Source organism: Ambystoma mexicanum, chromosome 13 (genome assembly GCF_040938575.1).
Source record: "Ambystoma mexicanum isolate Mex_15411 chromosome 13, UKY_AmexF1_1, whole genome shotgun sequence".
Classification (NCBI taxonomy): domain Eukaryota; kingdom Metazoa; phylum Chordata; class Amphibia; order Caudata; family Ambystomatidae; genus Ambystoma; species Ambystoma mexicanum.
Window position 1 is genome coordinate 477,214,291 of NC_090938.1, and position 23,446 is coordinate 477,237,736.

Sequence of the window (23,446 nt, forward strand, 5' to 3'; positions counted from 1 at the left end):
AGGAACAGGCCCTCCCAGGGGAACGAGAAAGCATCGCCCATGCTCCTCGCCTGGGGAAACCTGCTGGCGAACCTCCGGCACTTGGAGTTCGTCGCCGTCGCGAACAGGTCGATCTGGGGTGTGCCCCACCGTCGGAAGAGGCGATCCACTAGATCCTGCCGTAGTTCCCACTCGTGGCACGAGCGCAGCTCCCTGCTGAGTGAGTCGGCGATGGTGTTTTTTATCCCTGCCAGATGAAACGGCACCAGAAACATCCTTTGGGCGACGGCCCAATGCCACAGGTCCTGCGCCTCCTTGGACAGTGCTGGGGACCTGTTTCCTGATGTAAAACATGGTGGTGGTGTTGTCGGTGAAGATCCTCACCACCTTGCCCTTGAGGGACGGAAGGAAGGACCTGAGGGCCCAGAACACTGCACGGAGCTCCAGGACGTTGATATGGAGGGACTTCTCCGTCGGGAGCCAAAGGCCTCTCGCGTGCAGATTTTCGGTGTGCGCTCTCCACCCTTCCAGGGAGGCATCCGTGGTCACTGTCTCCTGGTGGTCTGGGGTCTGGAAGTCCATGCCCGCCGTCAGATGCGTGCGAGTGCCCCACCACCGGATCGCTCGGCGGAAACTCTTGTCGAGTGTGATCCTCTCCTCGAAGCCGCCCGTCGTTTGGATCCAGCGCGCGTCCAGGAACTCCTGCAACGGGCGCATCCGGAGCCTGCACATGGGAATGAGGTAGATGCAGGAAGACATCATTCCGAGGAGGGACTTGATGGACCTCACCTTGGCCGCGTCGGAAACCAACATCCGCTGTACCTTGCCCAGGATGGACCTGGTCCTTTCCTCCGACGGGGAGGCCAGAAGGGACACTGCATCGAGCTTCGCTCCCAGAAACAGTGCGTTTTGCGCGGGTACCAGGTGGGACTTGGCGTAGTTCACGGAGAATCCCAGGTCCGTGAGAAGTTGGACGGTCCTTGCCGTGTGCTCCACGGCGAGCTCCCTCGTCTTGGCTCGGATGAGCCAGTCGTCCAGGTAGGGGTAGACGTGGATCCCCTCTCGGCGCAGCTGCGCCGCCACTGGTGCAAGGCACTTGGTGAATACCCTGGGTGCCGACCGTAGACCGAAGGGAAGGGCTCTGAACTGGTAGTGACGCCCTTGGACCACGAACCTGAGGAATTTTCGGTGCCCCTTTAGGATGGGAATATGGAAGTAGGCATCCTCCAAATCCAACGACGACAGGAAGTCGCCCTCCTCCAGCTGACCCAGGACGTGCTGGAGGGTGACCATCCGGAACTTCTGAGCCTTGATGAACTTGTTCAGCCGTCGTAGGTCTAGGATGGGGCGCCATCCTCCCGTCTTCTTCTTCACGAGGAAGTATCTTGAGTAAACTCCGGAGCCCCGAAGCCTCCTTGGGACGAGTTCGATGGCGCCCTTCCTTAGCATCGCCCTTACCTCCCGGAGAAGCTGAGGGACGTGAAGCTCTTTCCTGGCCACAGGGGGGACGCGCGGGCACCTTCTTTGAAACTCGAGCGCATGGCCCTGGGCTAGGGCGTCCAGCACCCAACGGTCGGTGGAGATGGACTCCCACACGCTGACGAAGCTCGCCAGCCGGCCTCCCACCGGGGTGCTTTGGTGGGGGCCCGACCCCACGGCCGGTTCAATCCTGCTTAGACGAGGCTTTGCCGCCTTGACCTCCTTGGCGACGACGGCGGGGTCCGCCTGACTTTCCTCGTCCCCTGTAAGCTTCTTGAGACGACGAACGGGCCGCTTGACGGTAGGTGGAAAATCCGCCGCCGGAACCTTTGGAGGCGCCCTTGCCTCCGCCGCTCCGAAAGGGCGGCCGCCGTTGCTGGAGAACCCCGAGAGCCCTAGCTGTCTCCGTGTCCGCTTTAATGGCTTGAAGGGAATCGTCCACTGTTTTCCCAAACAGGTTGTTCCCATCGAACGGCATGTCCAGGACTCTGGTCTGTACGTCTTGACGGAAGTCAGTAGCCTTGAGCCATCCACGCCGCCTAAGACACACGCCGTTGCCCAACTGGCGAAATCCAGTGTCGGCGATGTCCGTCGCAATAGTGATGGCGTGGTCCGACGCCACCTCACCTTCCTGCAAGATCTCCAGGGCATCCGCCCTCTTGTCGTCCGGTGGAAGTCCAGCAGGGGAGCCAGCTTGTACCACAGCTCCCTGTCGGCTATCGTAGCCCGGTACAAGGCGTTAGCCGCCTTAATCGTCGTCGCTGCAGACGAGATGACCCTGCACCCCATCGTGTCCAATTTCTTTCCCTCGCCGTCCGGCGGGGAAGTCGACGTGGAGGCCGCGACCCCCCCCCCCGCTTTCTTCCTGGCCGCCGCGGAGACGACGGAGTCCGGGGTAGGCTGCGCCCGGAGGCACAAGGGGGCCGCGTCCGGGACCCGGTACTTCTTCTCGTACCGGTCTCTTCTAGCCGGCGTCGTGGATGGGTTCTTGAGGAGGGCGAGGCCCTCATCCCAATTATCGTCCAGTAGAGGTACCGCGAGGACCGTCTTCCTCTTGGCCTCGCGCCGCTGATAAAGGAAACCTTCCTTCTTCTTCTCCTCAGGGTAGAGCTGGAAGAGCTCGGATGCCCTGGCGATCATGGAGTGAAAAGATCCAATCTCGTCGGGCGGGGAAGCCCGGGTGGGAGGAGACGACGGCAGATCCTCGTCGTACACCTCGTCGTCCGTACCCGTTGCGGCCGCGTCAGTCCCCGTATCATCCCCTCGAGTCATGGACGGGGAGAAGGGCTGAACGGGGCGCGACGGCTGAAAAGGAGGTGGAGGGTGAATCCTTCTTTTCTTAGGAGGGGGGCTGCCCGAAGGGCCTGGTTCCGGGTCCACCGACGGGAGTGGTTCCTCCACTGGTAACGGCAGTCTCGTCCTTATCTCTGAGCATAAGGACTGTATAGCCAACAAAATGGCCGCCGAGTTGTCTTGTGGCACTGGCAGAGGGGAATCCGACGGGCGGTCAGGGGCCCCGTCGGTACCCTCGACGATGTCGTCGTCTCCTGCGTCGGGATCCCTCGCGACGGGCTGGTCTTCTTCCACGCTAACGCCGTGGCTTAAGACCTCGATCAGTTCTTCCTCAGAGGTGGAGTCCGAATCCACGGCGACCTCCTGCCCCCCCTTTTTCTTCTCCGTCGGAGGTTTCACGGGGGTCCTGTCGATGGGCATAAAAGAGGACTCCGTCCGCGGTGGCAGGGAGACTCTGAGCCCCGAGGTCGCCACCACCGGCGTAGCCTCCACAGGCTGAGCCAGGGCCGCCGCGACTGTCTCGATAGAGGCCTTGGCCGGATGGATTAAGGCTTTCACCACCCTTGGTGCGCTCACCGCCTTCTCCTTGAGGGGGGGGGGGGGACACTGCCTCGCCTCCCCTCCGCCTTCGAGCTCGACCGGGGTCTCTCCAGTAGCTTCGCCGGGTGCTCGGCCTTCCTCTTACCCAACCCAGAGCGTTGGCTCGTGGTTGATGGTGCCGGGGAGGGTGCGCCCTGCCTGGTGCCCGTAGAGCCCGACCGTTCGGCGCTCCCGGTGCCAGCGGACTCGCGGTGCTTGGCCTTATGTTGGACCCCCGTCGCCGGGGCGTCCTCAAAGGTCTTAGAAGACCGCTCAGATTTCTTCTTCTTCTCCTCGCCGGACGGGCTCTTCCCTTCCAGCCAGTTGGCGAGACGTTGATGGCGGTCCTTCATGGTCCGCTCCGACATGTTGCCGCAAAACGCACAGTCCTTCTCCACATGCGTCTTGTCTTCATGTAGGCAGTAAAGAAAAAAGGAGTGTTCATCTTCCTTAAAGACATTCTGCAGCTGGCATCCAGGGCAGACCCTGAACAGCTTTCCGGGCGTCGAGCTTCCCTTCTCCTGGGCCATGACCGAGATGGGCCTGAGAAACTTCTGGAGTCCTCCAAAAGCGTAGCTCGACGAATCTTCACCCTTGAGGGGCGTAGAACAATCCGACACGGGTCCCCGTTGATCGGATGGAGAGTCGGTGGAGCTTGAGGCTCTTTTGACCGAAAAAAACGAAGTTTTTGAGAAAAAACATGAAAAAAATAGCACTAACGCTCGAGAGCAATAGCACGAGGATCCCAACACATGAACGTGCGGTAAAAATCTGAAGATGGCTGCCAGAGGCGGGGCTTAGGTAGAGGGCAGTCATTGGCTGTGGTCAGTATGACGCAGAGACCAGTGATTGGTTACTACTACGAAAGACAGATCAGAAACGAAACTGATACTGTTTTTTTCTTTACCGAGGATTCCCAGCCTGACGACGGGGAATATTCATGAGCATGTGAATCCATGCCAGACCCCATGCTGGAGAAATAGACTTTACTAGTCTTTAAATTCCTAGACCCAGCACACACCTATCTTACAATAGAGTGCTGGAGGGGTTACTTAGTATCCCCTGTGTCTAGATACTCATGTAGAAGTCAAATGCTACCCTTTCCTTTCAAAATGGCTGGTGGCAGAAGTTTTACAACAAAATACCATGATTTTTCCAGACAGCGAACACCGGTAGCATTGAATCGCGGTAGACCTGTTTTTCAAGATGGTGTCTGAGTCCCGTTTGTGTATACGGATCTCTGTCTTTTTTCGCCATTTCGTTTTTGGGAAGGTCCTACTAGAGTTTCTCTGTGCACCAAACTATGTTTGGTTCCTTTCAGGACTGAAAACCGCCCGGTCTTTTTTTGCCATTTATTTGTGGAAAGGTCCTTCTTGACTTTTGCTCTGCGTGCCAAACCAGGTTTGGTCTTTGTTCATTCGTCTTTGGCGGGCTTCAAGATTGAAGACCGCCTGTGGCGCCCGAGTGTCTGGGGTGGGCAGGAAGTGAGGGAGGTGCCCAAAATTCCCTGTGCTTAGTCTCCTAAGAGCCCCAATTGCACTCTGTGGTGACCGGCTGGCTGACTGTCCGGCAAGGACAGCAACCCTGCTGGGTGAGTGACAGCTAGGCTGGAATGAATGGGAGAGAACTGAATAAAAAGGCAAGTCTCTTGGCTTGGAAGGCAGAGTCTACCGCTGGAACTAAAGAACCGAAGACGAACTTGAAGAGGACGGCTGCTGCAACTCCTGGACCGTTGGTTTGCCCGGTGAAGCCCTGCTGCAGGTCCGAATCGCCAAGTTCACCTCGACAGAGAAGCCCTGCAAGGACTTCTCCCTTTGAGTTGGTGAACAGTAAACCACCTGGATACCTATCTCGTAGCTGGTAGCATCTTCCTCAGAGTGCTGCAGGAAACCGTATAACCAGGGAGAGGGACACCAGCTTGTGTGCGTTACTTACAGCCACCAGAATTAAAGTTTACCAGTTGCAAGCTTTTTGACCAGTTCCAGTGCAGGAGTCCCCCGACGTCCTCCCTCTTGTCCCCACGACTGAGGCCCAGGAACAGAAGTCACCTGCCGCATTTTTTTTCTTCATTGAAAGGTACTGTGAAACGAGAGAGTAATTACCTTTCGCAGTGAAAGTGCTTGAAACTTCTGAGAACTTGAGAAGAGACTTTACAGTTTTCTTACCAGAACCACTTAATCCTATCCAAGACTTCAGCCCACAGACTTTGGCCTAGCCTATTCAATTTAATTGACTCTTCTGGTGAACTCCAAGTATTTGCACTGCCTAAGAATAATTGTAACCTTTCATTTTCTAATAATCTTTGCCTTTTACTCCTCTTGAAAAGTATTCTGAAATAGTATTGAAGTATATTTGTGTGTTATATAATTGCCTCCTTCTTATGAAGGATTTATATAACTGACAGATAAATTAATAAGTATAATTTGTTGTAGGGAACTTTTTTGGGTAAATCACTCTTAGACCTCCGCGACTTGAGATCTATACACCAAATTCGGTGGTGTCGCAATGGTGTGTGCAGAAAAACCGGAGACAAAGAGTTCCCCCACTCCGATTGTAAAAAAGACTCGGGGACTGCACACATCTATTAATTGCGCCACAATTGAATTTCACAGTTTTGGACACTTGGTCGTAAAATAGAAAAAAATGTTTTTATTTTTTTTTTTATATTTTTATTTGTTGATGGCCCTTATTGATTACACGTGTTTCGGCACACTCCTAGTGCCTTCCTCAGATCAGGGCAATGTCAATTTACTAGATATTAATGATACAACATAGAATTAGAAATTTAGCAAATAGAAAATTATAAACGTTACAATTACAGAAAAACACAAAGCATATTGGATTCATATGTTTCGCAAATTCCCCAAACCAAAATTAAAAAATAAAAAATAAAAAATATAAAATAAAGAAGCATGACAAATTGAGACATTAATTTATAACCATAAGCAACATTAATTGAATGCACAGACCCATTTGTAAACAAAACCAAAAATAGTTGACACGTACCAGTCAGAAGTTGAAAAATCAATTGGAGGAGTGTGGAGGTGGGAGTGAGGGGTAGTTGAAAATATAGGGAAAAAAGAAAAAATGAGAGTATTTGAGTCCATGGTCGAAATCACGGAGTTGCATTGGTTCACTTATTCGAAAAGTCCCAAATGGGTAAATCTAGCTTACCCATCCACTGATTTGACAGCTACAAATAACGTGATTGGTGGCTGAGTCCCATCAGACTCCAAACGATTTCTAAGGGAACCGAAGTAAAACATCCGAGTCACTGCGCTGTATTCATACATTATTATTCTATTCAAACATGCATTCATATGTACAAATTCCTCTAGTACGTATTTCGCCTAACATTAACATAGGTTTCCCTTCAAGATATCTAAACTGGCTCCCATTCAACGTGGCGTTTCCGCACGGCAGTGCGATCTGAACGGTCTTCAAGTTGTTACCCAAGTAATATCACATTTTATCATTGTGTGCATTAACGATAAAGAGCTTATACGGGTGAAGATATCAACCGAAGTTTGGAACGCGGACCCTTTGTTGATTGGTGCGTTATTATGTGGGCTGAGCAGACCCCTAGGGCTTACCTTACAAGTTCAATTTTACTGCATCACGCGTCGGGTTCCTAAGATGGCGGACGCCATTCTATGTTATTTATATATGTTACCATAGTAATGGTATTTGGTCCTACTTCTGTTTCCGTACTATGACAGCTGTCGGCCATATTTTAGTGGTAAGGGCCTAATTATCTATGGCAGGTTTGTGCGTGTTCATATACCATTTTGAATTAAAATGAAAACAGTCCTAAGCTGGAGTATAGGCCCCATTATTTATGGTCTCTCTCAAAACTTGTTACATATGGATCTAGTCCAATATCACATCTCGAGGAGTGTTATCTCCTCCAGGTGCATGCTGGGAGAAGAAGTCCCTCTAAATTTCTACGGCAGAGCGGGTCTGGGGATAACACCCGCAAACCTTTTTATTTTGCTGTATTCTGGCCTGCTTCTCAGGCGCTTATCTCTGATCTATACAATACCGAACACAAATTTTCAAAATTCTCCCAAAGAACATTTTTTTAAACATTATTTATAGAAAGTATGACATTTCTTTGTCTGTGTTGAGGCCGTTTTCTACGCTTCTGAAGAAATTGATGAGTTTGGCCTCCTCTTGACGTAACAATAGTTCCTGGTTGCCTCCTCTGCATCCCAATGTCACTTTTTTGAGCCCGATGAATTTGATGTGTTGTTTGTTGTCCATCTGGTGGACGCGCTGCCAGTGGTCCGCTAGAGGTAAATTCTTGTCCTGGCTCCCAATCACTGCCAGGTGTTCCCTGATCCTGAAGCGGAGTTCACGAATCGTACTGCCAATATAGATTTTCTTGCAAGTGCAAATGATGGCATATATAACATGCTTACTTTTGCAGTTTATCTGTTCTCGTATCTTGATTTGAGGTCCATTGCCTGCCTTGAAGATGTTTGTCATAGGTGTGGCATATTTGCACATTGTACATGTGCCACACTTTCTAAAGCCTGGGCTGGATTCTTTTAACCAGGTCCCAGTTGTCTCCTCCCTTTCTTCTGGTAGTAATGACGGACTGAGGCTCTGTTTCAGGGTTTTGGCTCGTCTATAGATCAATGACGGGTGGTCATGTATATAAGACTCGATGTGAGGGTCCAATTTAAGTAAATGCCAGTATTTTTTAAGAGATCTCTTGATAACATAGTTGTTTGCGCAGTATGTAGTAATGAATCGCACTTTATCTGACGGATTAGGTTTCACCTGTTGCGTTAGGGTTTGTGTCCTTGGAATTTTTTGTGCTTTGTTATAGGCCGTTTCAATACACTTCCTTGGATAGCCCCTGGCTTGAAATCTCCTGGATAAAGTTTCACACTCTTCATTAAAGTAAGATAATTCATTACAGTTCCTCTTGGCCCTAATGTACTCCCCTTTAGGGATATTCCTGATTACCGGTTCATAGTGGCAACTCGTTGCATATAATGTGGAGTTTACTTCTGTCTCTTTCCGATATGTTCTGGTTTTGAGGTGTTCTCCCGAAACATAAACATTCAGGTCCAAGAAATTGATCTCGGTCTTACTGCTAATTCCTGTGAACTCGATGCCTAGCTGGTTATTGTTGATTTGGAGTCTGAACGTTTCCAGCTCCTGTGGTGTGCCATTCCATATTAACAAGACGTCATCAATGTACCGGGTCCATTTGATGACGTGTCTGTTATACGCCTCTGTAGTGTAAATTAATAAGTCCTCAAACATGCCCATTACTAGATTTGCTAGTGCTGGTGCATATTTGACCCCCATGGCAACCCCCCGTTTCTGTTTGTATATAGTGTTGTTGAAGGTAAAGATGCTATTATCTAGGGTGGCCATGAGCATTTCTTTTAGCATGCAAACGAATGAAAAGTGTGATGCCGATTCATTCTTAAAAATATAGTCAACAGTATCAAGTGCCAAATCATGTCCAATTGACGTATATAAGGCCTTGACATCCCACGTGGCAAGATGGTATGTAGGCTGCCATTGGATGTTCTCAACAATATGTAATGCAGAAGTTGTGTCTTTTAGGTAGGCTTTTACCAATTTAATTTTAGGCCTTAGTATATGATCTATGTATTCCGATAGTGGTTCTGTGGCCCAACCTATTCCACTCAAGATTGGCCTTCCTTCCGGAATAGTAGAAAAGTCTTTGTGCACCTTGGGAAGGAAATAAATAGTTGGTAATGTCGGTTTCGGGATGAACAGAAATCTTTTCTCCTCGTCTGTGATGGCACCGACAGGGCCTCATCACAGACGAGGAGAAAAGATTTCTGTTCATCCCGAAACCGACATTACCAACTATTTATTTCCTTCCCAAGGTGCACAAAGACTTTTCTACTATTCCGGAAGGAAGGCCAATCTTGAGTGGAATAGGTTGGGCCACAGAACCACTATCGGAATACATAGATCATATACTAAGGCCTAAAGTTAAATTGGTAAAAGCCTACCTAAAAGACACAACTTCTGCATTACATATTGTTGAGAACATCCAATGGCAGCCTACATACCATCTTGCCACGTGGGATGTCAAGGCCTTATATACGTCAATTGGACATAATTTGGCACTTGATACTGTTGACTATATTTTTAAGAATGAATCGGCATCACACTTTTCATTCGTTTGCATGCTAAAAGAAATGCTCATGGCCACCCTAGATAATAGCATCTTTACCTTCAACAACACTATATACAAACAGAAACGGGGGGTTGCCATGGGGGTCAAATATGCACCAGCACTAGCAAATCTAGTAATGGGCATGTTTGAGGACTTATTAATTTACACTACAGAGGCGTATAACAGACACGTCATCAAATGGACCCGGTACATTGATGACGTCTTGTTAATATGGAATGGCACACCACAGGAGCTGGAAACGTTCAGACTCCAAATCAACAATAACCAGCTAGGCATCGAGTTCACAGGAATTAGCAGTAAGACAGAGATCAATTTCTTGGACCTGAATGTTTATGTTTCGGGAGAACACCTCAAAACCAGAACATATCGGAAAGAGACAGAAGTAAACTCCACATTATATGCAATGAGTTCCCTAAAGGGGAGTACATTAGGGCCAAGAGGAACTGTAATGAATTATCTTACTTTAATGAAGAGTGTGAAACTTTATCCAGGAGATTTCAAGCCAGGGGCTATCCAAGGAAGTGTATTGAAACGGCCTATAACAAAGCACAAAAAATTCCAAGGACACAAACCCTAACGCAACAGGTGAAACCTAATCCGTCAGATAAAGTGCGATTCATTACTACATACTGCGCAAACAACTATGTTATCAAGAGATCTCTTAGAAAATACTGGCATTTACTTAAATTGGACCCTCACATCGAGTCTTATATACATGACCACCCGTCATTGATCTATAGACGAGCCAAAACCCTGAAACAGAACCTCAGTCCGTCATTACTACCAGAAGAAAGGGAGGAGACAACTGGGACCTGGTTAAAAGAATCCAGCCCAGGCTTTAGAAAGTGTGGCACATGTACAATGTGCAAATATGCCACACCTATGACAAACATCTTCAAGGCAGGCAATGGACCTCAAATCAAGATACGAGAACAGATAAACTGCAAAAGTAAGCATGTTATATATGCCATCATTTGCACTTGCAAGAAAATCTATATTGGCAGTACGATTCGTGAACTCCGCTTCAGGATCAGGGAACACCTGGCAGTGATTGGGAGCCAGGACAAGAATTTACCTCTAGCGGACCACTGGCAGCGCGTCCACCAGATGGACAACAAACAACACATCAAATTCATCGGGCTCAAAAAAGTGACATTGGGATGCAGAGGAGGCAACCAGGAACTATTGTTACGTCAAGAGGAGGCCAAACTCATCAATTTCTTCAGAAGCGTAGAAAACGGCCTCAACACAGACAAAGAAATGTCATACTTTCTATAAATAATGTTTAAAAAAATGTTCTTTGGGAGAATTTTGAAAATTTGTGTTCGGTATTGTATAGATCAGAGATAAGCGCCTGAGAAGCAGGCCAGAATACAGCAAAATAAAAAGGTTTGCGGGTGTTATCCCCAGACCCGCTCTGCCGTAGAAATTTAGAGGGACTACTTCTCCCAGCATGCACCTGGAGGAGATAACACTCCTCGAGATGTGATATTGGACTAGATCCATATGTAACAAGTTTTGAGAGAGACCATAAATAATGGGGCCTATACTCCAGCTTAGGACTGTTTTCATTTTAATTCAAAATGGTATATGAACACGCACAAACCTGCCATAGATAATTAGGCCCTTACCACTAAAATATGGCCGACAGCTGTCATAGTACGGAAACAGAAGTAGGACCAAATACCATTACTATGGTAACATATATAAATAACATAGAATGGCGTCCGCCATCTTAGGAACCCGACGCGTGATGCAGTAAAATTGAACTTGTAAGGTAAGCCCTAGGGGTCTGCTCAGCCCACATAATAACGCACCAATCAACAAAGGGTCCGCGTTCCAAACTTCGGTTGATATCTTCACCCGTATAAGCTCTTTATCGTTAATGCACACAATGATAAAATGTGATATTACTTGGGTAACAACTTGAAGACCGTTCAGATCGCACTGCCGTGCGGAAACGCCACGTTGAATGGGAGCCAGTTTAGATATCTTGAAGGGAAACCTATGTTAATGTTAGGCGAAATACGTACTAGAGGAATTTGCACATATGAATGCATGTTTGAATAGAATAATAATGTATGAATACAGCGCAGTGACTCGGATGTTTTACTTCGGTTCCCTTAGAAATCGTTTGGAGTCTGATGGGACTCAGCCACCAATCACGTTATTTGTAGCTGTCAAATCAGTGGATGGGTAAGCTAGATTTACCCATTTGGGACTTTTCGAATAAGTGAACCAATGCAACTCCGTGATTTCGACCATGGACTCAAATACTCTCATTTTTTCTTTTTTCCCTATATTTTCAACTACCCCTCACTCCCACCTCCACACTCCTCCAATTGATTTTTCAACTTCTGACTGGTATGTGTCAACTATTTTTGGTTTTGTTTACAAATGGGTCTGTGCATTCAATTAATGTTGCTTATGGTTATAAATTAATGTCTCAATTTGTCATGCTTCTTTATTTTTTATTTTTTAATTTTGGTTTGGGGAATTTGCGAAACATGAATCCAATATGCTTTGTGTTTTTCTGTAATTGTAACGTTTATAATTTTCTATTTGCTAAATTTCTAATTCTATGTTGTATCATTAATATCTAGTAAATTGACATTGCCCTGATCTGAGGAAGGCACTAGGAGTGTGCCGAAACACGTGTAATCAATAAGGGCCATCAACAAATAAAAATATTAAAAAAAAAATAAAAACATTTTTTTCTATTTTACGACCAAGTGTCCAAAACTGTGAAATTCAATTGTGGCGCAATTAATAGATGTGTGCAGTCCCCGAGTAAATTAATAAGTAGTTATCAAAGAAACCTTGAGTGTAAGTTTATTTGAACACCTGTAAGTTATTGTAGACCTCTGTGTAATATCATTACTGCTCACATTCCCCTCTTGAGATAAACCTGGCTGCTCAGCTCCGCTACCAAAACTGTGTAGTACAGACTTATACCATTATACCAAAGGTTGGGTTGCTTACACATGCAGTCATAGTTGTGTGTAGTGGTCCCAGAGGGTATTGCATACAAACTCTGTCTAACAGGACCAGACAGTCCCAGCCCGCTTCCTGAGCCCATACACACATAGCCTGCGTAAACAGTAGCTTTACCGGGCAAATTCATGACCATAAAAGGTAATTGGTGACCTGAGAAGGCAAAAAGGCCAAAGAACAATGAGCCAACTAAAAATATAGCGAAAATGATAAAAAAAGTAACTGTTGCCATCAGCTTGTCTTTAAGCACATATAAAAGTAACCGAAAATCCCTTTGGTGCAAGACTACGGTGATACAAAAGTAAGATGTGTGCTGAGATGCTGTGTGCAATATGAAAAAGTGAACCAAACAAAAAAGTCAAAAGACAAAAACCGACAGTCAAAAGAAGTCAATATATCCATAACAAGTGAGCAAAAAGGCCAGTGAAATGAAGTTGAAGGCTTCGCTCATCTGCAAAAAGTCAGGATAAGGTGTAAAACAATAGCAAAACGTTTGGAGGGCAAAAATATGGAGGGAAAGTTGGCTAAAAGAATTCTGGATGCAGTGGTTTGGCTCTCAGACAGAGCCGGGAGCGTTGATCCTGAGCTCAGCAGCATTGCGCAGGCCACCTGCCAACCACATACTTGTGGTCCTGCATCCAGGAAGCAGTGTTTCTGCACAGCTGCCGCTATGCACATTGTTCTAGCAGATTGGTTTCAAGTCAGCTCTCCTTCCCCTAGTCCAGGGAGGGGCATGAGATTATTTATATGAAATGTCTATGTGCGAGTTAGTCACATTGGTCCTGGAATTGTGGCTTAAAGGAGGGGCCAGCAACCAGCAATTCTGTCTACTCCAATATATGCTGACAATATAGGGGTCATGGGAACTAAGGGAGATCTTACAGTTTTACTTGAGTCTGTCCCAGTCAGATCCCTCTTGCTCAAACCCCTAGGGAGGGTTTTGCGCAGCAGGCTCACCTCTTTAGTCTCATTTTAGGCGGCTCTCCCTTGGGAAGACAGGATGAATTAGTTGGATTTTCCTCACACCACCGTAACAGGAGTTTTAACAACTCTTCAAAAAGTACAAAGACCCTCACCCAGAAACAATTAAATCAAACCTGTTCTGAAGGAAAATGGGAGTCAAAATTCAAATCAAAAGAAAAGGTACAGGCAGAGGAGGGACGCCTCATCGGGTAAAAAGGGGCCTATCCACCTAACAAGCAGACAACAGGAATCTGATCATGGAGAACTAATCAACAAGCCTACAACTTCCATGATGGTTAAAGATTAGCTCAGTAGCTATACTATTTAATGGAGGCAAATTAATTGGATAAAGAGCTCAAATTTTCATGCAAACTGTTTATGTAAATATTCGACCACTTGAAAAAATGAATTGGCGAAAAGAATTTAAAATGTTCACTTCTTACCTGCATAGCGAGGTCCATGAGCTCTTTTGAAACATACTGATTAGCTCCTTCCAGGTTTCGCACGAGGTCACCAGCAAAGTTAGCATCCTTCGGGGTGAGTAAAGTGTAAGCAAGACCTTTCTCACCAGCTCTTCCAGTTCTTCCAATTCGGTGAGTGTGTGTGTCGATGTCCCGGGCCACGTCATAGTTAATCACAGTCTTTATTGAAGGGATATCCAGACCACGAGCTGAAACATGCATCCATTTGTCAATAAACAGTCGAAAACCACCAGGTGTATTTTATAAATCTGGCAAAAGGGTGTTCTCCATTAAGTTTAAAGTTACATAAACAACTATTAAAGAGATTGTTCCACAGCGCTTTGGCGAGTTATGTAAAACCATCTAAACTAATGGCAAAACAGGGTTCTAACCAAATACCCAGACCTCTATAAATGTAGCTGTAAATTAGCCAGGTATAACTCAGAGAAAGGCTATTTATGAAGTACAGTTATTCCCAACAGATCACCCAAACAATAGACTGACATATAAGGTCACATTTTTCAACATAAAACAAATCGTCAGTGAACACCCCCAAACCAGTCTTAAACTAAATGTTATGCCCGCTTGTGGTAAGCACGATACAAGGTTAAGGGGTGGGAAGAAAAGGGAATTGCAGAAAATAAATACTGATATTAAATCATAATCAGGACCCGAAATGTCACACAGAAAGTAGTCCCAACACATTCTTATAACTATACTATATAGTAACAAATGATTCAAATGCACACCATACATTAAATGGTGCACCCATTTAATCACCCGTTAGGCAAGATTTGGTGCAGTACCCTTTGGGTGCACTACAACCTTGACCTCCTGACAATAGGAACCCAACCTTTGGTATAAGTCTGTACAAGTCTGTACTACACAGGTTGGTAGTGTGGCTGAGCAGCCAGGCCTATCTCAAGAGGGGTCAATGTGAGCAGCACAGTGGTTACACAGAGATTCACAGTGACAAGTATGCAAATAAACACTTACGCTCAAGGTTTCTTGATTAAACAATTATTAATTTAACAGTCAGTTTGAATAAGTCTTCTTCGGAAGGGGCAATATAATAGTAACACAAATACACTCCAAAATACACACTCTTAAGTTTCTCTAAATCAGCAAATGCCCATTTGGGATGGCACACATACACTTCCTACACCCTCAGGTGACTGAAATAGCTAGGACACTGTGGACATTAATGTATCAATGGTACATTTAGAGCAATACTGAGATGAGTGTCAAAGTAAAGAGGTTTCAGAATAAGACAAGAAATTGCAAATATTCTGAAGCAGGGAAGTACTTTTGAACCCTCCAATGCAAAGTAAGTTAACCCTTTCCTGGAAGGAAGGTAAAAAAAACACATTCAGAGCGGAAGTTAGGCAAAGTTTGTATGCAGTAGCCTTTGGGACCACTACACACAACTAGGAATACAGGTGTAAGCAAAACCAACCTTCGGTAGAAGTCTGTACTACACAGTTTTGTGGTAGCGTTGCTGAGCAGCCAGGCGCATCTCAAGAGGGGAATGTGAGCTGTAAGGATGTTACACAGAGGTCTACAATCGCAAGTATTCAAACAAACTCTTACACTCAAGGTTTCTTGGTAAAACACTAATGTTTTTAACAGTCAGTTATAAAACATTCACTAGAAGGAGGCAATCTATATTACACACAAATATACTGCAGTACTTTATACTGTACATTTTTGAGGCATTTAAACTACTTTGAAGGAGGAGCAAAATGGCATTCAGAGCATTTGAAGTCGGAGCAAAAAGGCATAGGTTGATAAAACGAAGATTACAGTTCCTCTTAGACAGTGCAAATAGTTTAAGTTCGTCAGAGGAGTCAATTCAATGCAATAGCTTAGGCCAAAGTCAATGTGCTAATGTCTTGTATAGGATAGGCAGTTCTGGTAGTTAAACGGAAAAGACTTTGCAAAAGTAGTTTGTAAAAGAAAGATTTGAATGTTGGGTCACAAGCCGACTAGGCCTGTAAATTGCCAAAGTTTCAAGCACTTTCGCAGTGAGTAAATTCTCTCGGTCGGTTTTTCACAGTACCTTACAATGAAGAAAAAGATGCAGCTGAAGGCTTCTGTTCGTGGCAGTTCCTGCAGATCTCGCTGTTCCTGAGCCTCAGTCGTGGGGACAAGAGGGAGGACTCCTGCACTGCACTGGACTGGCCCAAAAGCTGGCAAAGACATCTTCAATCCTGGTAGCTGTAGATAAGCAAACAAACTGGTGTCCCTCTGCCTGGTTATTCGGTTCCCTGCAGCACTCTGAGGAAATACAACCAGCTCTGAGAACGGTATCCAGGTGGCTTACAGGTCGAGTTGATTGGTCTCTCAAAGTCAAAGGGAGAAGGCCTACTTAAAGGGCTTCTCTGTCGAGATGAACTTGGCGATTCGGACCTGCAGCAGGGCTTCACCGGGCAAACCAACAGTCCAGGAGTTGCAGCAGCCGTCCTCTTCCAGCTCGTCGTCGGCTCTTACGTTCCAGTGGTCGACTTTGCCTTCCAAGCCAAGAGACTTGCTTTTTATCCAGTTTACTCCCATTATTCCAGCCTAGTTGCCACTCACCCAGTAGGGTGGCTGTCCTTGTTGGACAGTCAGCCAGCCAATCACCACAGAGTGCATTTGGGTTTCCTAGGAGACTAAGCACAGGGAGTTTGGGCACCTCCCTCACTTCCTGCCCACCCCAGACACTCAGGCGCCAGAGGCAGTCTTCAGTCCTGAAGCCTGCCAAAGGCGTAGGGACAAAGGGACCAAACCTGGTTTGGCACACAGAGAAACTCTAGAAGCACCTTTCCAAGAAGAAATGGCAAAAAAAGAAGACGGGAACTAGTTTAAACAAAGGGGGCTCAGACGCCATCTTGATAAACATGGCTCCTGTGATTTAATGCTACCGGTGTTCACGGTCGGAAAAATCATGGTAGTTTGTTGTAAAACCACTGGCACCAGCCATTTCGAGAGGAAAGGGTAGCATTTGACTGCTACATGAGTTTCTAGACACAGGGGATACCAAGTAACCCTTCCCGCACTCTATAGTAAGATAGGGTGTGCTGGGTCTAGGAATTTGAAAAGACTAGTAAAGTCAATTTTACTTTACTTTCTCTGGGAAACAGTAGTGTATCCCAGAGAAGGTATTTAAACCTTGGGAAAGCCTGAAAAGGTTTCCCTGTGCCACATGAAAAGATAATGCCTATGGAGTTGGTTAGACTCATGACTGAGGCCCAGGAACAGCGAGATCTGCAGGAACTGCCAGGAACAGAGGTCTTCAGCTACATCTTTTTCTTCATTTGTAGGGTACTGTGAAACGAGACAGAACACTTTGCGGCGAAAGTGCTTGAAACTTTCCCAACTTGCAGGCCTAATCAGCTTGTGATCCAACATATGATTCTTTCTTTTACAAACTACTTCTGAGAACTTTGGCAAAGATGTTTCCGTTCAACTACCAAAACTGCTTTATCCTCTACAATACTTTAGCCCATTGACTTTGGTCTGATCTATTGCATTGAATTAACGCCTCTGGTGAACTCAAAATATTTGCACTGTCCAATAGTAACTAATCTTTTTATTAACCTATGCCTTTTTTGCTCCTCCTTCAAAGTAGTTTAAATGCCTCAGAAACGTACAGTGTAAAGTACTAAAGTATATTTGTGTGTAATATAGATTGCCTCCTTCTAGTGAATGTTTTATAACGGACTGAAATAAATTAATAAGTATTTTACCAAGAAACCTTGAGTATAAGTTTATTTGAATACTTTGATTGTGGAACTCTGTAACAATATTACAGCTCACATTCCCCTCTTGAGATAAGCCTGGCTGCTCAGCAAGGCTACCACAAAACTGTGTCGTACAGACTTAAACCAAAGGTTGGTTTTGCTTACACCTGTAGTCCTAGTTGTGTGTAGTCCCAAAGGGTACTGCATACAAACTTTGCCTAACAGGTTGGATCTTACTAAATCTGAATCGGCAGGTCAATTGAAAAACTAGTCGTTGGTGAGTGGATGGCAAGAAATTGGCTTAAGCTCAACAGTGAAAAAACGGAGGTGTTGGTGGTGGGGACGGCTACTCCCTCCTTGTTTTGGACCCCAGAGATTTGGCCGGAGAGTCTTGGCCCTTTCTCCCCGGTTTCTTCGGTGAAAAACCTACTTGTTTAAATCTCAGCCTCTTTCTATGGCCGACCAGGTCTCTCTTGTATGTCAAAAAGCAAGTTTCAAGCTACGGACTCTTGAAGAAAATCCTACCTTGTATTCCCGCTAAGTTGCACGCCCCGGTTTCTTCGTCAGTCATTAGCAATATTGATGATAGTAATGCCCTCTACTTGGCCCTTCCAGAACATCTTTGCGGCGCCTCCAGCTGCTGCAACATTCGGCTGGTAGGGCTGTTATTCGCCCTCCCTGGGGTGTCCATATAACCCCGTTGTTGCAGCATCTCCATTGGCTCCCTGTTGAGCAATGTATTCGGTTCAAACACTGTGCATAGTGCACAAGGCCTATGGATTAGATGCCGAATTTCTTCAGAATAAATTTGGTCTCTATATACATTCCAGGCCTCTTCATTCACAAGATCGGAAGACTATACAGCCCACGAGGGTCAGGCTTGCTCGTATGGGTGGGTGCGATTTCTCGGTGGCTGCTGCAAAAGCCTGGAACCAGCTTCCTTTCCTTCTGCGTAGCACTGAATCCCACTCATTAATCCGTCAAGCCCTGAAGACGTTCCTGTTTTAGTTATTTTCCTGTGGATTGGACAGACCTCCCTTAGCTTAGCGCCAAGATGTCTTTGGGCTTATGATGCGCTGTACAAGTTTTATTAAGATAAGATTGTTTCCTTCCCTAACCTTTTCCTATTTGCCACAACTTCAGTATTACCACTTAAGTGTGAAAAGTGATCTATTAATGTCCACAGTGTCCTAGCAATTGAAGTCACCTTAGGGAGTAGGAAAATATGTGTGCCATCCCAAAAAGGTATCTACTTTATTTAACTGAAGGAGTGTATGTTGAAGTGTATTTTTACTGTTGCCAATTGCTCCCTTCTAAAGAATGTAAAGAATGTTTCTTTTAAAACCGACTTAAATTATTGAATCAAGAAACCTTGAGTACAAGTTTTATTTTAATACTTGTCACTGTGAAACTATGTTGCAACCCTACAGCTCACATTGACCCCTGCTGAGATGAGCCTGGCTGCTCAGTCACTCTACCAACGTGTGTAGTACAGACTTCTATGAAAGGTTGGGTTACCTATTGCCAAGAGGACAAGGCTTGTGTAGTCTCCCACAGGGTTACTACACACAATCTTGCCTAACACTGCGTGATCTCCCCTCTAGATAGTCATTGTTGGCCTCCACCCGCTTCATTGATTGTTGTAGTGCTGCAACCTCCATCTGCAGAGATGTCACCCTGTCCTCATTCTCCTCATTCTCCCCAATACGTTGCTCAGCCTTGGTCATGCGGCCACATAGTTTATCTATTTGAATGGCTGAGGATTCCACCCTGCATGTCAGCGTATCACTTTTAGCAACCAGGTTGTCTGTATTATTTTGAAGGGTGAGCAAAGTTTGATTCAAGGTGGCCACGTCTATGGTGGTTGAGGTAACGGCCGTGGCAGGTGGAGGGGAGGCCTGGTCCTGAAGTGCAAATTGGTCCATTTTAGCCTCGTTACCCATAGTGTTGCCCAGTGGGTGCTCAGAAGCAGCCAGGGGGGGGGCAGGGAGCAACCTCAGCTAGGATATTTATGAAGGTAGGAGTAGAGGCGGCTCAGCTCCCAGCCAGTACCAATTCAATCAGTGCAGATCCCGGCTCATGCAGGGGCAGCCTCAAGGGCTCAGGTAGCAGGCCACTGGGTGCCACATTCAAGGGGAGGGGGAAGCCCAGAAAGCGAGGCTAGAGGCCGTCTCAGCCTGTCTTTGCCGCATCACGGCCGCTCGGCACGACATTATGCCTGTCGGACTTCAACTCCACAGAACTTCTACACCCTGGTAAGCAACTACCGTACCCAGACCTGTATCCCGTATCCTTATTCTGTTCTAACTCGTATCCACCACATCATCTCCACTCGCGAGCCATGTACTATATACAACCACCCATCATTGCGCTGTGCAAAGCCTAGCTGCCCACTATGCGCATATGACTGTTCTTCATCTACGTAGCTTGCCCCTACTATTGCTCCAACCCACGATGCGATCATCAGCCTCCGCCTACCTAATCTCGCACTTGCCCAGCCCACTCACCTCTGAATTAGCCCGCTGAATTCACCACTGAACCAGTCTATTGGTCCAAACACTAAACGATTCCACTGTGCTATCACAGACTCTTGCCTATTTGTTTAACACTGAACTTGCCTACTGTGGCTAACAATGAACGAACCCACTGTGCCCTTCTCTGATTTCGCCTACTGTGTTTGCACTACGAACCTGCCTATTGTGCCTACTACTGACTTCTGCATAAATGCTTAAACATTGAATTTGCCGATTGTGCTTAACACTGAACTAGCCGATTGTGCTTATTACTGATCACTGTGCCTAATACTGTCTTCTGCATATCTGTTAAACATTTAACTGCCATTGTGTCTAATACTGAACTAGCCCACAGTGCTCATCACTGTTCTCTGCCTATTCGTTTAACAATGAACCTGCCTATTGTCTTTAACTCTGAACTAGCCCACTGTGTTTCTCACCGATATCTGCTGACAATTTGCACCAGACTGCTCTCTGCCCTCTAACACAACTAGTCCACTACGCCGACTCCACATGCCCAAAGATTACTGTAGGTACCGCCATTAGTATATTGCCCATATTGTCACTTCTTTGACCGCACTATATGCAGCCCACTGTATTAATTTTACATCAGTCTATGCCCAACCAGCTTACCCTACAAGTCTGCCCTAGCCCTTGCCTATGCTTGACTAGCCAATCGGCGTGCACTCATACAGGCCTACTCAAATTTTGCTCACTAGAAATACCCAGATGACACTCCTACTGATTGTTCTACCACTAATTTACAAACAGATCACAACTACAACAATGCCCCAGGACAGGCATTCGCCCCGTCCTCTACCCGACAGGAACAACAGACTGAGCCAGAGTACCATGTCTCTATGAACCCAAGATCAGTTTTAACATGAATCCCTGCCTTAGCTACAACAAAACTGCCCCAGGCAGCGAATTGGCACCCAGGCCATACCATGAGACCTGGCCCAGAACCCCAAACCCCATCTCCCACCTTCCCCCTCAAACTCAAAACTACAACCCAAACTTGCTCCCACCAGACCACAGGAGCCAAAAAACATGACCACTATCCCTGGAGCCTTAATGCTAGAACGCTAGTGGCACATGCCACTGAAATAGCAGACCCATTATCCACAGATGACCATGACATACTAGCTGTCACCAAATTGTTGCTGCATGACGCAGCAAGCTCAGCCCTTACAATAGCAATACCTGATAATGACCAAATATTTAGAGTAGATGGATCCAAGGCCAGAGGCCGCGGCCTTGCCATTATCGCAAAAGCCAACCTCGCTATAAGACTCCTGACTCCACCTCCACTCAAGTCCTGTGAACTGCTTATTGCCAAATTGCCTATATCCAATTGCCGAACCCTAACCATCTACCCGATATACAGACCTCCAGGGCCCATCAGCACCTTTGAAGAGGACATATCCAGCCTTCTTGCCAATAACAAAAGACTACTCGCAAATATTAATATTGGGTGATTTTAACCTTGGATTTAATGATCCAGAGGACAAACATGCTCAGGCAATAGCGACTATCCTCTCAGATCATGGACTGACCCAAAAAGTGCATATAACCACCATCAAAGGAAGGACCTTAGACTGGGTGGCTGACATGAATTGAGAAACTTCCATCATTAAAGTAACCCCGCAATTGTGGACTGACCACCATCTGATAGATATCTCATTAGCATTAAAAAAAAATAGCCATAGATAAAGTCATGGCACCACCTCTACCTACCAGGAGCAAAAAGAATCTCACATCAGACAACTTACTACCACATCTGCTTCCATCCCTCAACTCTCTGCCAAGCGACTCGGACCCCAACTTCCATATTGAGGTTTTCTATAATACCATGTCTAAGACTTTAGACATTATTGCACCGCTCAAACTGCGTAAAAGCAAACAGCGTGCACACCTCAATGCCTGGTTTACATCCCACCTCAAAGATCTCAGACTTAAAAACCTAAAATGAGAAGCCCTTTGGCGCCACACCCCATCGGAGCTGCAGCTTACTCAATTTGCAAATAACTACAAAAAAAATAATTTGCACAAAAAAAGACCCCTACAATGAAAGAATATCCAATGCCAAACCCAACACTAAGGAACTCTCTGGGAACTGTAATCCCCCATTCCTCCCCAGACAACGTACCCAAGGACAAACTTTGGTGCACCAGCATCCAGGATTCCCTAACCAACAAAATAACCTCACACCAAAACAAGATTGCCAACAAAAAAGCCGCCATGCTTCCTACCGAGTCGCAATCCACCAGCCCCAGTGAATCCTACAACCATCTAGAACCATTCAGTTTCACCAAAGTATCCATCCAGGAAACCAAAAAATTATTCTGTCCCTGAAACCATCCAACTGCTAGGGCAACAACTGTCCCGCTCAAATAATCAAAGATGCAGCACGAGACCCATCGTCTTTCATCTCAAAACTAATCAATGCCTCTTTCACAACGAACACTATGCCAAGCAACCTAAAAGACTTGGGCCTTGCCTCCACTAAAAAAAAAAGAAAAAAAACCTCTGGACCCTTCCATTCCAACTAACTACAGGCCCATAACTACGGTGGCCTTCCTTCTCAAAATAATCAAGTAGTATACTTGGCTACAGCTTTAATCGACTTAAAAACACAAATTGATGAGCTCAATGGCAAAGGGAAAACTGCCATGCTGCTCCTCCTTGACTTATTGGCGGCTCACTTCAAACACCTAGCATTGGCGGCTCACCTCGAGGGACGCAATAGCACGGGTCCAGTCCTTCTTAGATAACAGAAGGATTTGTTTTTTCCCCCGTCGGCATCGGCAGACCCTATCCAGACCAGGTGGCGTTCCACAAGGCTCATATGCATCGCCAATCATGTACAATATATATAGAACAAGCACTCGAGGTAAAGGGTACCCGTTCCTCCTGCTTAAACTACGACAATCTTGAATGACACGAGGTGCATTTTTAATTCACAGGCAGCATACAGGCAGTCACTCAGCTAGTGTTACTGGTGTGCCCCTTTTTAACAATATCACACGGGCTCGTGGTTTTTCTGTCACGTATGACAACAGATTAGTAAACAACAACATTTTTGTTGTCTTTTTGTTGCAGCATATACATTACGTATGCAACCAGAGTTTAAGGACTCCATCTTCTTTTGGCAAACCTAGAGACGCCATTCCAAATTATCTGCCCTGAGACTCCAAAACACTTGCAACAGGTATGTTATGGCACCACTATGTGCAGTGGCAGCTATTCCCACGCACAGACGATTTTATC

The 23,446-nt window shown here is 46.1% G+C and overlaps 1 protein-coding gene across 4 annotated transcripts in view; it reads right to left on the reverse strand.

The window, feature by feature from the left end:
- DDX42 (DEAD-box helicase 42) overlaps positions 1 to 23,446 on the reverse strand; it is a 459,832-nt gene that overhangs the window by 99,535 nt on the left and 336,851 nt on the right. For all 4 annotated transcript variants that reach the window (XM_069634107.1, XM_069634109.1, XM_069634108.1 and 1 more), the window contains one exon: positions 13,924 to 14,150. In XM_069634107.1, coding sequence (XP_069490208.1) covers positions 13,924 to 14,150 — 227 coding nt within the window. The remainder of the gene's footprint in view (positions 1 to 13,923; positions 14,151 to 23,446) is intronic.